General features: G+C 47.7%; 2 protein-coding genes across 2 annotated transcripts; one reads left to right on the top strand and one right to left on the bottom strand.

The window, feature by feature from the left end:
* Positions 1–1,609: 1,609 nt before the first annotated feature.
* On the top strand, positions 1,610–4,021 carry GL218_05979 (uncharacterized protein; the record flags this gene model as incomplete). Its single annotated transcript, XM_033582673.1, has 1 exon — positions 1,610–4,021. The coding sequence occupies one exon, from the start codon at positions 1,610–1,612 to the stop codon at positions 4,019–4,021; it is 2,412 nt and encodes an 803-aa protein (XP_033433844.1).
* Positions 4,022–5,782: 1,761 nt separating this feature from the next.
* On the bottom strand, positions 5,783–10,762 carry GL218_05980 (ATP-dependent bile acid permease; the record flags this gene model as incomplete). The annotated part of the gene is made up of 3 exons (XM_033582674.1): positions 5,783–8,198; positions 8,320–10,361; positions 10,436–10,762. The coding sequence occupies 3 exons, from the start codon at positions 10,760–10,762 to the stop codon at positions 5,783–5,785; spliced, it is 4,785 nt and encodes a 1,594-aa protein (XP_033434042.1).
* Positions 10,763–12,898: the final 2,136 nt, after the last annotated feature.

Raw genomic sequence — 12,898 nt, forward strand, 5'->3', positions numbered from 1 at the left:
TCCATGTCCCATCATGCGTTCTGATAATATTATACCTCTCTTCAATAGATATATCGTGCTAGGGAGACTTGTTATGTTCCTTAGCTGGTATGATACCTATCATCGTGAGCGAATTTGAAGTTGGGTTTTTACTCAATAGAGCACTGGAAGTTTTTTATCAATCTGAATTAATGTTCCATATCAAAAACAAATCCTTCCTTTTCAGCACCTTTTAAATCATTAAATTCTTCCCAAGTCTTTGATATAGACATATTTATGTCTGACCACACCGTATCTCTTTTTATGTCTACAGCGAGTAAACCATCATATAACGATTGATATACTATCTTCTAATGCACATTTTACCTAAGAAATGTGATATTACCAAGTTATATAAAATAAAATAGTTCCATACATTACCCCTTTAGCTCATATTTGCCGTTGTTTAAGTTAATTATCAACCCATGTAAATAAACCACATCTCACCAGGTAAATAGACACGAGGTACGAATAGCTAAGCTACTAGTTTTGTTTGGCTGGTTTGTGCTAACTTAGTAGTGTACCAATAGAAATGCTTCCAATTACACCAAAGCTCCGGGTGAGGTTTATGCGAAAATTCAGATGACTGGGTATGAGGGCATTATTCCACCTTTTTGTATCGTCTGCTGCTAGTTCTTGCATTAGGAGGTAGTTTTGTTTGTTTGTTTGTCAGGTAGCCAGTAAATATCACATGTGTAGACTTTGTGGACTCCGTCAACATCTCGCCAACCTTGCCAGCCTTCTCAGCTGTCAACATTTCTCATATTACTCACCTCATATCCACACCTACAGAGAAAATTATTTTCTTTACATCTTTACAAACTTCAAGAGTTCCGGCAATCCTAGTGGTAATATTTTATGTTCCTTCCCTCGAGGAAATTATGCGATCAGTTCGTACCTTCAATCGCACCTACAATCGTACCTTCCTCCTTCATTGAACACCCACGCCTTTCTCGTCGCAGATCGGAACTTAACCTTCAAACTACAGGTACATACATCTGGGTACATCAGCAATTTGTACCTTTACTGTATCCAGCTTCACCTTCGTTGGTCGCATGACCTGGTGGACCCGTAGCATCTGGCCCAAATAACCACAAACCACAACACTTCACCCTTTACCCTGATTTACTTAACCCTGTCTACGACAACGAAAAATCAAGCATCGCGCGTCTTCCACGTCTTATATCGTTACTTCGATGACCAACTATTCATATTATTTGATCATTAATTGAAACCCCTGATGATTCTATTCATTCTATTATATCTTAAGCCCACTCTTTTCCAGAGAAGACTCCCTGCGCGTCGCATAGTTCTCTACCGACGCATCCTTAAACTATTAGCCATTATTCTTCCTGCATCTGAGGGGTACGTACATAGCGATATATTCCTACTCGTCATTTCCCTCTAATTTACATCATTACGTTGCCATCTATATACATTATTACCCGTCTTCTTCCGTTGAGAAGTCTACTGGTTTCCCATAATAGCAGCCTTACTTTTCACATCATTTTTCTCTACGGTCATCGGCGATAGCCTTCAAATCTCATTTATTAATGAAGGAATAGTTACTTTGACAACGATATCGTCGACTATGGCATCGATTGAAAGCAAGGACGACGGAGGCCGCAAATCTTTGGAAAGCGTCTCACAAACTCAGGCATCTGGAACTGGGAGGAACTTAACTCATCGCCGCCCTCGCTTCACCAACCTAGGTGAAGCACACCGGAACATCACTTCCAAGAGCGTACCTGATAGTAGTGTACATGTATCTCAGAAGCTTGACGAAGGAAGTGACGAGAGTCGCGATAGCTCGCAGCAGCTGGCCAGTCTAGTTGGAGGATTCGCTACTTGCTCAACTTTATCCCAGCACGACTTCCTACCGAATCCCATTACTTCCTCCATTGCAAAGCCTTTTGCACCATTTCATGCCGACTCTACAACCTCCACATTTCCTACTGCAGACGTGCCCGAGCCGACACCAGAGGCTGATGTGATAACAGAATCTCCAGAGCACAACGTCTCGAGTCCTAAGATGGACGAATCTCTAAATGAGTCTGGCAATACGGTAGAGAAGATCGTCGATCACTATGCCAACCATACTCTTAACGGGTTGAACACACCTCGCGCCGCGACGAGGTGCGGATTTCGAGGGGAGGAGACGCGCCCTGCGCACCGTCGCTACTTCCAGGCTAGCTCACTGGCATCGAATCCGCCGCAGGGTGGGCTACCAGAGATACCCCTTGGCCATTCGCGATCTAGGTCCGTCCTTCAAGGGATTAACGAGAGCAGCTCGCCTATCACTGAGACAACCGTATCTAATTCGCAACATCTTCTTGACGTCGAGGCACAGGCAAGCGAGCTTCAAGATGCCCATAAGCCATTAATGCCCTCACCCCTCCGGCCCCATTTAGAACGGAACCAAAAGTCCGGACTACTTCGCAATGAGCAAATCAATACCACCGAGTCTTCCTTCAATGATATCACAAGTAGTTCAAATAATGACCCTTTTAGGTATGATCAACGAGACTACTGGGGAGCTCCTTACCTATGGAAGGAAAGGGAGGTTAGTCAAGCTCTTAGACGAGCGAGCAAAGTTGGAGACGCCAGCGAAACCACTATTGCTACTCCTGAAGCTAGCCCGCGCCCTGCACTATGGCCGGCACCCAAATCAGCTCCTCGCCATGCTAGTGTGGCCTTGGGCAGTAAGCGTCCAGAAGGCCAGTTCTTTCATAAACCTGCACTTCAGTCTACCTTCGAAGACGACGAAGGCCAGACCCAGGAAGTAAAAATAATCATCGGCAGCCCGCCAGAGCCCCAAAGAAAGAGAGAGCTAAAGCGCGACAGAGTTAGTGGATTGGCCACGGATCACTTCCAACTAGACAGCCTACCCGCTGGCTTACCCCTTAGAGATTCTACTGCCAATCAAACTTGGGTGACGGACGGTTACAGTGATATCATAAAGGTAGCTGGAAGCAGCATCGCAGACTATTCAGATGACGACGGCGAAGGAAACCGACCTAGTTTATGCGGTTCGAGCTGCGCTATTATCCAACACCCCCTTAAAGACAACGATCCGGGATTGTACGGGTTACGAACATTGAAAGACACCAAGAGATCAGTACTCCTTCCAAAGACGAGGCTTTTCCGTGGCGGCGCATTTCAAGACAACTCTTCGCGCTACTTCTCGGGCAGCACTTCAAAGAACACCGGCTTCAGTCAGCTACCACCTTTTCCTCGAGGACTTTCAAACCCCTTTGGTAAAAAGGAACCCTATCGAAATGCAGACTCCGAGGGAAATTTTACTCTCAATTTCAAAAGAAACGGGCCTTCTAAGTATGATTTCCGCGACTCTACTTCGGAATACATGCCGAGCGTCCGTGGAAGCCGGGTCCTATCGGGTATCTCATTCTGTAACAGACATATAATCACAAATGAAGATGAGCTAGAGATGGAGGACCTCTCGAAGCATGTTCACGAAGATGCCACACTTAGAACACCCGGACTAGAGACCACTAGCAGCAAGCAGCAAGAGGTGGGTTCGCCACTGAGCGAACGAGCCAAACCGCAGCCATATGAACCTCGCCTTGTAGACCAGGATTATCCTATCCGCTACGGTAACTGGTTCCAGGAGGAGAAAAACCAAGAAATGGCTTCCCATTCCTCATTCAATGCCTCGTTCAATGGGGAACCTATCTCCCCCCAGTCCAAATTCGAATTTGAGCTTCTCCCCCTTGATGAAGCGCAGAGAAAGAATAAGCAGCAACGAGAGAGTGGCGAAAAGGACGAGACGGAGTCCCCATTAAGCCGATCTCACCGCACGGTTAGCTCCTGGTCTAATTGCAGTCCTCCGACCTTAACTGCGGTTCAGCTTCCGATGCCGGTTCACGTTTCAAGCGGCCGAACAGCTCCCCATTTATCGCTTGACTTCAGTCCTTCGACCCACCCCTCTTACGGCGATGTATTCAAGGGTAAGTTTGCATACTTCAATACTAGAGGACCTTGAACTAATAAGAGATAGACACTCCCACTCCGTTCTCTGCTTCGATCCATCGCGGTTCAACTCCCACGCCTGCTCGCCCAGCTCGAGCGCTATTATACCAAGAGGTGTTATCCGAGAGCCCTACTACCACTAACACACTGGAAAAGGTAAAACGATCGCTGTTGGGTCGTTTTGTGCCTCGGATGTTCTCTTCGGAGACACGTAGCCACAGGACCGCCTCTAACACGACGGTTATTCAATACCCTATGCCTAACGACAGCGGACTGAGCCTCGTGGCTATAGAAGCTCTCAGAGAATCGAATATTTCACGACACGGCAGCAGAAAGCGAGCTCAGTGGTTCCGACTAATGGCGATTCTGTCCATCGTTATCCCCTTCTTTGCAATTTTCGTCCTTACCGGAGTATTCGATAAGACGTTGGTTTGGTACTCCCGTGGTGAAGTGGGCCAGATAACCATCAAGCAGCGAGGCTTTATCAGAAATGCGTTACTCGTCCAAGGTTGCTTCTACGTCTTTGTCGTTTCGTGCCTCGTCGCGGTTTTCGTTAGGATGCATTAGTCTTCTACATGCGAAGCGTTAGAATGATGTCTCTAGGTGACACTAGGAGCAGATGTCACCTGTTCTATCTACCGTCTAAAGTCGCTCTTTTAAAATTTGGCTCATATTGGCCACAGCCTCTCATTTTACATTCGCACTACCGTATTATCGGTTCGACAACACTTTAACTGACTACATTCACTTTTATCTTCGAGTAAGAATCTGAGTAAGTGGGCCATTACAGGGGATTCTTGGGAACCGCCTCCAATACTTGCCTCAAAAACATGATGTTACCTCTAAAAGCCTTGTCTCAAGATCCCGGGTCGGGTGGGGAAGTAAAAGGATACCTTGCAGATGGAGTTACTACTTCTATACACATTCGTTGGCTTGTTGAGATCGGTCAATCGACTCGCTACGTAACACGACGAAGATCTAGCTTGAATTTTCGGCCTCGGATTGGATGGCAGTCAGTCAGTCACTCACTATAGTTGGATTGATGAATGAAAAGAAAAAAAAATTAATGAATGGTAGGATGGGTCGATGGATGGATGGATGGATGGATGGCAATCCTCCTCCTTATTATCCCCGCAGGAATCAGAAATCAGAAAATACGAACTGACGAGGAAAAGGATCTCACAGCATACCTTGGTTCTCTCTTTTTTTTTCTATAAGAAAGAAACTTTGGTACTTGCCTGATAGGCCACGCTGTGCTGTAGATAGACACTCAGATTCTCTACATGTACTTTGCAGGGACGAATGTTGCTTTGCTCTATAGTCAATGTCATTGTGTTTGCGCTCAATGTGTTTTTACAGTTTTGCTTGATAGTGTAATGAAGTGTACCTAATGTGTAGGTGTAGGGTAGACAGGTAGGTACGTATGCAATAAGTATTGTGATGATCTCCTGAACCTTGTGTGCTAGAGATTGCATATCTATGTAGCCGTATTATTCAACCTCGTGTCGTTTTATGGTTTATAGCAAAATAACAGCGGGAACCGTTGTCTTTTGGCAAATTAATATTAGTGTTTGCTATCTATGCAAACCTATTTTCCAGTAGATGCCCATATATAACAGCATCAAATATATCTGCGTAGGTACCCAATGCACTCATTCTGACCTTTAATCCACGGTATAGCCCACTTCTCTATCCGTCGTCATTTCATGCCTAGCCTACCGTTACACCTCGTCCGAATTTTCCGTCCATTATAACCCGATCTAGTCTTCATAGTTCAAGCCTCTCCGTATACGATCTGTCGCAGATGCTCCTTCTCGCCGCTCTGCTCGCACATGGCGCGGAACATACCCATGCCGCCTTCCTCGTTGCCTTGAAGCTCCCATAGTTCCCGGGGCGCGCCATATTCGGCCACCTTGCCGTCGCTGAGTACGAGAATGCGGTCAAAGTCGGCGATGGTGCTTAGGCGATGCGCAATAACCACTAGTGTGCTGTCACCAAACTCCTCGCGGATGCTGCGCTGGATTAATGCGTCCGTAGTCATATCTACAGCACTCGTTGCCTCATCTAGCACCATAACCTTAGGTCGCGAAACTATCGCTCTTGCGAGGCACAGTAGCTGGCGTTGACCTTGAGACAGGTTGAGGCCGCCCTCAGAAATGGGAGAGTATAGGTTACGGAAAATGTTAGTGTTCTTCTTTTTCCGGCTACTATTGTTAGACGCCGGAGTGGATGTCCCGCTGGTGGCGGGCGTGTCTGCTGCTCTTCCGTTACCATTGACGTTGTTGTTCTCGCCTTCGTGCTCGGAGATGAGATGTACGCGTGCTAGCGAGTCGAAAAGCTCGACGTCGGTGTGGTTATCAAAGGGGTCGAGGTTTGAGCGCACAGTACCGCTAAATAGGACCGGGTCCTGAGGAATAATAGCCAGCCTGCTGCGCAGATCATGGAGCTTAATCTTAGAGATATCGAGTCCATCAATGCAGATACTTCCCGATCGCGCCTCGAGGAAACGGAAGAATGCAAGCGTTAAAGATGATTTGCCTGCGCCAGTACGACCGACTACGCCGACGCGCTGGTTACGCTCGATAGTGAAACTGAGACCTTTAAGTATGGGTGGGAGGTCTTCCGCGTAGCTGACCACGAGATCATCTACTTCAACGCGGCCTTCTGTCGGCCAGGCTGCCGGTGGGCTGGCACCCTCGAGGCTCTCTGTTGGTAGTTCTGTGTATTCAACAATTCTCTCTGCCGCATTCATCTCTAGCTCGACATTGGCGTAGTGGCGGATCGTCCACATGACGTGACCCGAAAATTCGAGTGCAAACGCCAATCCGAAACCAGCGAGGGCCGCGTCTATCTCCGGGGCTATGAGGATTAATATAGCAACGAATGAAGCGAAGAAGCTTCCCACTAGTGCCATTCGCCATCCCATCCAGCGGACGAATAACCAAAGATGCCAGGTAGCCACGGTCCAGTCGTCTAATTTCGTATACATACGCTCAATGTAGGTCTGGCTCTTGTCGAATGACCTAATCGTCTGGACGCCAGTCAAGGCCGAGCCGAATTGTTCAAATACTGGAGATTTGGTGACGGATTCGAGTCGCTTTACCGGCCTAGCTCCATCAAGATAACGAAGTGCGTAGAAAGCACAAACAACGAGAAGGAGAAATGCTGCGATTATAATCACGGGTGTAACGAACAAGCTAGCGACAATAACGCCAACGAGATTCAGTAGCGCACTTGCTGCAAACGCCATTGAATATGCCATATGAGTGTCCACAGAGTGGAAATCCGCCGTGAATCTGTTCAAGATCCTACCCAGGGGAACCGTATCTAACCACCGCAGCGGTGCTCGAAGTACTACAAAGTTGAGCTTGGCGAAGAGCTGTCTAGAAGCACGTATCGAGCCGCGGAAAACATAGTAGAAGCGGTACGTCGAGACGAGGGATGTGAAAGTTGAGAGAAAGACGTAGATACCGAGATAGTATCCTAGACTCTTGCTTGAATCGATCTCGACCATGGGTCGGACCATGCTGCCCATCGTGAATTGTTGTACATTGAACTGGTATGCGTAAGCATGTTTCTCTGCTTGCGCTTCGATAGCCTGTTGATGTTCTTCGTTTGACCCAGTCCATATTCGTAGCCACCACGAGCGTCCTACAGTTAGAGCTTGTACGAATAGGAATAGGATGAGGACAATAGACCAGAACCACCAGGAGCCGCTGTAAGTCAAGTATACCGCGTACACTTTTCCTTTGACAGCTCCCTTCTCGCGCGCTTCCTCTTCAACGAACTTGCGGGCTTGCGCCTTCGAGGGGATCTTAGCCAGAGGTTCTCCGCTAGGTTCGATATCCGTTTGAGACGTTTCTTCGGAATTTATTGCGGTAGAGCCTTCATCGTCTCGGATCTCCTGATCTGTCTGCTCGTGACTCTTAATCTGCTCCAGTGTTCCAGTTTGCTCCAGCTCCGAGATGAGTCCAGCGTTCAGTACTCGTCCATTCCCCAGCTCGACGAGGTACTTCGTCTTTGGTTCGCACAGGGCTACGTGATGTGTGACCAGGATCCTTGTTCGTCCGACACCGAGCTCGCCATTGAGGCACTTTTCAAAAATATGGCGACCAACGTGAGCATCAACAGCACTGAAGATGTCGTCCAGGACGAGTATGCCGGCACGGGAATAAATAGCACGTGCGAGTCTACATAGGACAGGTTAGTCGTTAGTCGTAATGGGTTTGAGATATTTCAGAATGTCGCCAGCACATCAACATAGGCGTTTTCCTCATTGGATACTTGGCTGGAGGTTGGGGGCCGACTTACGTGATTCGCCATTTCTGTCCACCACTGAGGTTGATGCCGTTCGCACCGATCTCCGTATTCTCTCCGTCGCTGAACATTTCCAAGTCCTTCGTTAGAGCGCAGACTTCGATGGTCTTATTATATCGGTATGCATCGTATGGCAACCCAAATAAGATATTTTCCTTAACAGTCGCATTTTCGATCCAAGGTATTTGCGCAACAAAGGCGACAGCACCGGGGATGATCCAGTTGTCCTTATTCGCCTTCTGGTCATGGCGCTGAGACGGCGCTCGAGGCACGCTGATGGATCCAGCTAGAATATCGACTTCACCTAGAATAGCTGCAAGCATTAAGCTCTTCCCGCTTCCAGTCTTCCCTGATATCACGGATAGTTCGCCCTTGGGAAATGCAATGTTAACATCGCGTAAAACGAATCGATCGGGGTCCTCCTCGTCATCCTCTTGGTTGTCCGAAGGCCAGGCGATGGACGCGTTATCAAATGTAACCTCCTCTGCTTCCTTGGTGATCTTCGAAACCTCTGCGCCTCTCAAATAAGCGTCCATACGCTTCACAGAGACCCAAGCATCGACGAGATCGGTCGTTAGTTCGGGGATAACGGACAGGGTAACTTCAAGCGCTTTGAAAACGCCAAGACTGACAAAAGCGACCGAGGGGGACAATGCACCATGCAGGGATGCATAGACGGCGAGAGACACGGCTGCGAGCATAATTGGGCTCGTGATCCAGCATCCGATGAGCATGACGTCGTTTGTAAAGGCGCTCCAGACGCAAGCTAATTCTCGCTCTCGGACGTCGCCGATCTTTTTCTCCCATTGCGGCTCAAGTGCGGAGAATTTGATCTGGCGGATTCCCTGGAGAGCTTCCGAGACGACATCCATCTTCTCGTCTCGTACTTTCATTAAGCGGTCCTGGGCGTCTGAGTATCGCTTCGAGAAGTAAATGTTAAGAGGAGTAACGGCCAGCATAGTCGAGAAACCCGCAAGAAGAGCCTTCCATCCAAGAAGTTCTACGAGGAAGAGTAGCGATACAATCAGCTTAAAGAGACTCCCTAGAAAGATGTTATTGAAAGAAGCAAAATCCGATACTCGCTTAGCATCGACGCCTATCAAATTGACGGTGCTCTGCTTGCTCTTCTTAATCTGTTCGGCCTCATCCTCTTCTTCGAAGTCTTCGAGATCTGGTCTGTTAGTGGTAGACGACTCTCCTATCGGCCCGGCGATGTTCGGTACAGTCGATCCCGAGGCGGCGGCAGCCTTCTTCTGTTTCTTGCTAGCTTCTTTAACATCTTTACGTCTCATCGATTTTTGGAAGACGAGCGCAGACAACTGGGCACGAATTGGCACAGCTATCTGGGCCCACGATAGCCAGTAGACGTACGCCTCAACCCATGATTGAGCGAGAACGGCTACAGCAATCAAGATGACCCAAACCCAGGCATCATAGCCAAGGCGCTCGTGGCCCTGACGCTGCTCCAAGAGGTTGAGCAATTGCAAGACAACCCACTGGGGCGCCAGATTAAGAAATGCAGTGAGTATAGTTAATAACCATTGAAGTGTAAAAATCCACTTGTGAGCAGCAATAATAGAAATCCAAAGCGGGCCAGTGAACTTCCGGCTTTCCCAATCGGTGGTAGTTTCCTTGGACCTCGTGTAGTGGTCAGGCCTGGGAAGATCAGCTAAATCGAGGCCGTTCTGCTTGGAAGCCTGGCGAAGCAGGTAAGCAGGCCAGCTCCAGTTAAGCATGCTCCATGCTGATTCAGTATATAGCCTGTCGACTAGCTGGCCGTTGTAGTATACGTCAGGTCGTCGGGGAATGGATAAGCTAGCAACAGCCAAGCACAAGGCCACAACTAATTCTACTGCGCGTATAGAAAGTACCCCGGTCGCATGTTGTTTTAGTAGAAGCGCGGCTACATCGTTATCCTGAGCCGCGAGAACGGCGGTGAGAACGACGCATGAGAGGAAAGACCAGATGCCCAGACCGTAAGCGGCTACAGAGTCTCGGCTAGCCGCGACACAGACGACCTGCAAGGTTAAAAGAGCCTGCGTCCACGTGCAACGTGGTGTGTCAGTAATCTGACAGTCCTGATGTTTCTTGTGTGTAACGGTGAGCTTACCCAGATTATAACGGCCAACCAATTTGCCAGGAACAAGCCACTTTCTACACCTTGTGTGCTCAACGTCGAGATCACAGCCAGCGCTATCGACAAGCCGAGCCCAATTAGGGAGAAAATTAGCATCATGGCCTTAGGTACCTTAGTACTGAAGGCCTTGACGGCCTCCGGCGTGCTCTTGCCATCCTTATCCTCGTATATTTCGGTCGCGCACTTCGAACCACGACTACGCAGTCTACCCAGATTCAGGGCGGCAGGGACGGAAAGTATCGCAACGACCCCTAAGCCAACAGCCGAAGTCACGAGCACTACTGTCTTGTCATTAGACATGTTTGGTGATACGAATGCTGTTTTCGGAGTTAAGCTCAGGATGCCAGAGCTAGTGGCTGGTAGAAGCCTTCCCGAATAGATGCGACAAGAAGCGCAAAAGGGAGGCAGAGGCGCAACAGGACGAGACAACGAAGGCAACTTCTAAGAGTATTCAATTCAAACTGGGGGCCATCGGAAAGAGAAAAAGATAGACGCCAGCCGTACTAGTATTTTGCTAGTAGTTGAGATTGAAGAAATTTCGAAGCTACGTCGTTCAGTGCGAGTAACAAAGGAATAGAGAGCAGTATGAATTACATGCCATTGGCCAGGAGGTACCTAATGAGCAATGCAGAACGCAGTACAGTATCCCTTCGGGGCTCCCTGCACGGATTCATTGGTAAAGCGCCTCTCGGCTGGCCGGTTGACTCATATGGGGAGGCCCTCTTTTCATGACGGAGGAGACCCGGGAAGAGGGTACTGAGAATGGGGAGCCACCTTAATAGTAGCGTCACTACCCCGGCAACGAGTCCTAGATTGCTAGACTCCCTTGCTACCTTATATGTTGCATATGTAGCGGCGGGTTCTGTGTGATAGGCCGATGCCGATTCGTCCGGACTCGTCCATATGGACATGATGCTAGACCCACCGCAGCAGAAGGAGATAGGTACGGTATCCATCGTGTTGCATCATATCCTGATTAGGATAATTATCGGTGTGAACAATACGATACTGTGTTTCAACGGTGTAGGGGGGGAGAAGATGAGTTTTGTTAATTAGCGACTAAAGCTAGTCGTCGTCGTCTTCTGACGAGGTTTGTATAACAAAAAGCAGCCGATGGTGATGACAGCGGGGGGGTTTAAGGGACCGTCGTGCAGAAGGATCAGTTTAGTTGCATTCTAACCCAGCTGGATCTAAAATCAGAAGGTGATCAAGGGTAGTACTATTGAGCTAGTAAGGTATAGTCATATTTCCATATCGAGGTTGACAGCGATGATCAAGATTAAGGAACCAAAGAACTAAGATGAACTAAATATGAGTAAAAGTGGCTTGTGGTAATAACCGGGAAAGTCGTCATCGAATAAGAAGGAAAAAAAGAAAAAATTGAAATAGAAATTTTGCTAACTACTTCGTACATACATAAATATTCTGTTACACGCAATATCCTATCCGGTCCGTTATAGTTTATTTGTATAACTTTACTTAGAGGCTAGCCCGGTAAGTGGCTTAAACTTGCTCCTTCCACTGATTCTTCGGCTTACAAGAGAACTTAGTACAGCAGATGATCAGTCCCGGGCAGATTTGCGTCAGCTTACTTACATATCTTAGGTACATAAACTAGTTAACCTAGGTCTACCTATAGGTATACATGTGTCGAAGAGGGACTTCGTACATTAGCACTAATTTATTTATGTGACGTTGGCATATGCGGCCCGTGGGTTATCAATTTGTCGAACCGGGGAATTACCTAGAATTACCTACCCGCGACGCGGGGCATCACTGTATACTGTATGCGCCAAGTTACTGTGTCCATGTCGTACCGTTAATACGATAGACATGGATAAAATAGACATGGATAAAACACGGTTCATGCCTCATCATCAAGTATGAATTGAATATTCTCCGGATTCGGAGAGGCACGGTAACTTTGAGATTATCAAGATTTATCGAGAAGTCAAATATCAATAAAAGAGACCCGTCTCTATCGTACAAAATACGAGAAATAATTGCACTATAGTAGTTCGATATACATACCTAGGTAGCTATAAGATAGCTCGGACCAGGGGCCATCACGTCAGATAATACTAATACGAATCAAGAAGCTCCAATCGAGAATCTGCAGTCATTCGGCATCTGCTATGTAATGGTATGTGAACTAATATGTAAAATGATATGTAAACGACACCGGCATATATTCTCCCTTCTGGCTTGATACAATTTCAACCACCTCGACAATGACCTCGACAGTGATTAGTTTCCGTATATTATTACGATGCATCGATCATGATCTACCCTGGACTAGCAAGATAGGTAGCATAACAGTAGGTATTATTGATACCGGTAGGGGAATAGGTGAACGGCCAATGACCGATGGTGTTCGGAGCATTGTGATATTCGCGGTGCATGGGGTCGGTAACATGAGACTTTTACACACCGCTT

Source organism: Daldinia childiae (assembly GCF_008694065.1).
Source record: "Daldinia childiae strain JS-1345 chromosome Unknown Scaffold6, whole genome shotgun sequence".
NCBI lineage: Eukaryota > Fungi > Ascomycota > Sordariomycetes > Xylariales > Hypoxylaceae > Daldinia > Daldinia childiae.